Raw genomic sequence first — 3,027 nt, 5'->3', positions numbered from 1 at the left:
CACTCCCCTCGCTTCTGAGATTATTAGTAAGCGAGGTTAAATAGGACAAATCCCTCCCATTCAGTGTTAAGCAGCTGTTTGTTCTTTTCACAGCGGACATGAAAAATGCCCGGAGCAGACGGATGCTGTGAGGAATCTGTTCAGGTCGGCCGTGCTGCTGTGTTAATCCAGACTTCCACCCCCTCTGAAGACATCTCTGGCAGGGATGTCGCAGCCCTGCCCGCTGGGAACAATTGATTCACCTCGGCTAAATGGCAGCCCAGCAGCAGCTCCTTCAGGTTGTCCACCCCCAGGACACAGCTGCCGCTCTGCGGCCATCCCTCCACCTGCACCCCGGGGCAATCTGGCTGTCTGTCACGCAAGGGACAGACTCTCTGGTCCTGTGCCCCACGTCATCTCAGCCTGGAGCGAGGGCGCGCTTGCAGCGACACACCGGGACACCGTGCCGTTTTGCCGTCGGTTTTATTGCTTTGCTTACACAGGCTGAGGCAGCCCGAGACAGAACGAGAGGGAAGGTCTCTAGTCATGCAGAGCTCAGCACAAACCAGGGCTGTGAAGCCCAGGGTTGGTAAGGAAATGGACAAGACAGGATGAATAGAAATGCAAAACCTAGAGTGGGATGGGACAAAATGTACCCCCTCGCAGGGGGCTACAGCTTCACTGGGGCAGGGGCTTCTTTCAGCCTTTACTGCTGTGGTGGCCACAGGGGCTGCAGGAACTGCTGCTCTATAGCCGGTTGTCTTCGGTGAGGAGCGTCTTGTTGCCGTTGCGCTGGAGCCTCTGGCCCCCTGTGCTCCTCCTCCAGCAACTCAGATTCAGGGACCTGATGGGAAGATGGGTCATGGTATGTTCCCTGGGGCTTGGGATCCCGATGGGGGCTTGCACCTTGCTGTGGGGGCAGCAGCTTCGGGGTCTTGCCGGGGTTGGGGTCCTGCTGAGGGGCCTCGCATAGCTGGGTCTTGTTTGGGTCTCTTCCTCGTGTCTCAGAGAGACAATTCCAGTCCTCCCCTGCTGACTCTGGTTCTGGACTCTGGTGGTGGTTTGAACCCTGTCCTGGTGCCTCAGTTTCTTTGGTCTGCGGGGTTTTTGGGTCCTGTTTTGGTGTCTCAGTCTCTTCAGCCTTATGGGTATTTGTGTCCTGCTCTGGGATTGCAGTGTCCAGAATCTCACCTCTCTCTGGGTCCCCTTCTGGCGCTTCGGTCCTGTCATCCTGATGGGTGTCCTGCTCTGGTGTCTCACCCTCCTGGCTTTGATGGGTGTCCTGGTCCTGCTTCTTTGTCTCACTGTCCTGGGCTTGATGGTTGTCTGGGTCCTGCTCTGGTGTCTCACCCTCCTGGCTTTGATGGTTGTCCTCATCCTGCTCCTGTGTCTCACCCGCTTGGGTTTGATGGTTGTCATCCTGCTCCAGTGTCTCGTGGTCTTGGGTTTCATGGTTGTCCAGGTCCTGCTCTGCTGTCTCACCCTCCTGGGTTTGATGGGTGTCTGGGTCCTGTATCTTAGTGTCCTGGGCCTGATTGTTCACCCCCTGCTCAGGGACCTGCTCATTGCTTGAGACCCTCCCCGCTGTGGCCGACCCCGATGGCTGCTGCCTGCCTGCCTTCTCTTGCGCTTTTGGCTCTTGACCATCTTCTGGTGCCTGATGCTGCTGGAGCGGCTTGTAACAAGCCTTGGCCACACAGAAAACCAGGCTGAGCAGCTCGCTGAAGTCAACCCTGTGGTTGCTGTCATCATCCAGGAAGCACAGCACCTTCTTGATGGTCTTGGGGTCCTGGGGGTTCTGTGAAGAGACAAATGGTGTTGTTGAAGAGACAAACAAGACGAATGAGCTCTATGAGCTGCTGGCACTGGGAGAAGCAGCAGGCTCTCCTCTTTTTGGCAGATCCTGGGCTTTGAAGGCACCTGTGCCTCTCCCGGGGAGCTAGGAGCGCGTGGCTTTGCCCCCCATCCCAGCCCTGCAGCCAGAAGGCACACACAGAGTGGGGGGCACCAGCTGCGGGGCCGGATCCTCACCTCCATCTCATCTGCAAACTCCAGCTCGATGAGCTGCCTCAGCTCCTCCCTGCTTGGGGGGCTGCGCTTGCTCTCACTTCTGGTGTGCGTGGAGAAAGCAGCAGCGATGCCGTCGCTGTTTTCCTGGGGCTGGGCCATCTCCCTGCAAAACCGAAGCAGTCTGTGAGAAAAAAAAAACAGACAAAAAGAGGTTTTTTTTGTTTGTTTGCTTGGTTTTCAGATAAGTTACTGTTGAAGAACACAGCTGGACAGGCAAGGAGAGAAAGAAGAGCCAGAGGAGGGCACTGGTGAAATAAAACAGAACAGGGGAAGGGAAAGAGAGAGCAAGGATATCCCAGGAAAACAACTCTGAAAGTGAAGCCCGGCTGCAGCGACGGCTGGGTGTGAGGAGCAGCAGGTGATGGCTGGAGAGGTGAGTGGCAGCGGGAGCCGAAAGGCTGGGGGCACGCAGTGAGAGAGGAGAGCAAAAAAAAGTATTCCCATTTGGCTTCCTCTGGAGCAGAGCAGAGGTACGGATGGAGGTCGTCTCTAACGAACCACGGAACGGTGTCATTCCAGATATCTCTCATTGTTTTTTTCCTTTGGGAGAGCTCGGCAGCGGCAGCTCCAGGGCCATCCTCACGGCCAGGAATTCCCACTTTCCCACCGGCAACGCCGTCAGGTGGGGTGGACAGTCTGTCCAGGCTTACCTGGGCGAGGAGCAGAGGAGCTGAGCGTCAGGAGCGCAGTCTGGAGCGGGTCAGCCCTCGGCCGACTTATATACAGCTCAGCATCGCAGCCCGCATCTCCCAGAGGAGACACCCCTCAGCGGGGCGACCCGAAACGTCTCACCCAATTACCCTGTCATGCCCCTGTCTTCATTTGTCTCTTTCTCATTAACTCCTGCTCTGATGCTTTGCTCTGGAGTTAGTGCGTGATCCTTCCTAAGCTCGCCCCACCTACAGACGCACTCTGGAGGAATTTAACAGAAAAGGCTATTTTTGTCACGGGAGGATTTAGTTTAAGGTGATGCCCGAG

General features: G+C 56.5%; 1 protein-coding gene across 1 annotated transcript; it reads right to left on the bottom strand.

Moving 5' to 3' along the window:
* Positions 1-685: 685 nt before the first annotated feature.
* Positions 686-2,158, bottom strand: CRNN (cornulin). Its single transcript, XM_010116291.2, has 2 exons — positions 2,011-2,158; positions 686-1,777 (listed from the first exon to the last, which is right to left on the bottom strand). The coding sequence occupies exons 1-2, from the start codon at positions 2,146-2,148 to the stop codon at positions 686-688; spliced, it is 1,230 nt and encodes a 409-aa protein (XP_010114593.2). The 5' UTR covers positions 2,149-2,158.
* Between the last annotated feature and the right edge of the window lie 869 nt (positions 2,159-3,027).

This window comes from Chlamydotis macqueenii, chromosome 28 (genome assembly GCF_036417535.1).
Source record: "Chlamydotis macqueenii isolate bChlMac1 chromosome 28, bChlMac1.mat, whole genome shotgun sequence".
NCBI lineage: Eukaryota > Metazoa > Chordata > Aves > Otidiformes > Otididae > Chlamydotis > Chlamydotis macqueenii.
The sequence above is the reverse complement of the archived record's forward strand: the minus strand, read 5'-3'. Positions and strand labels throughout refer to the sequence as shown.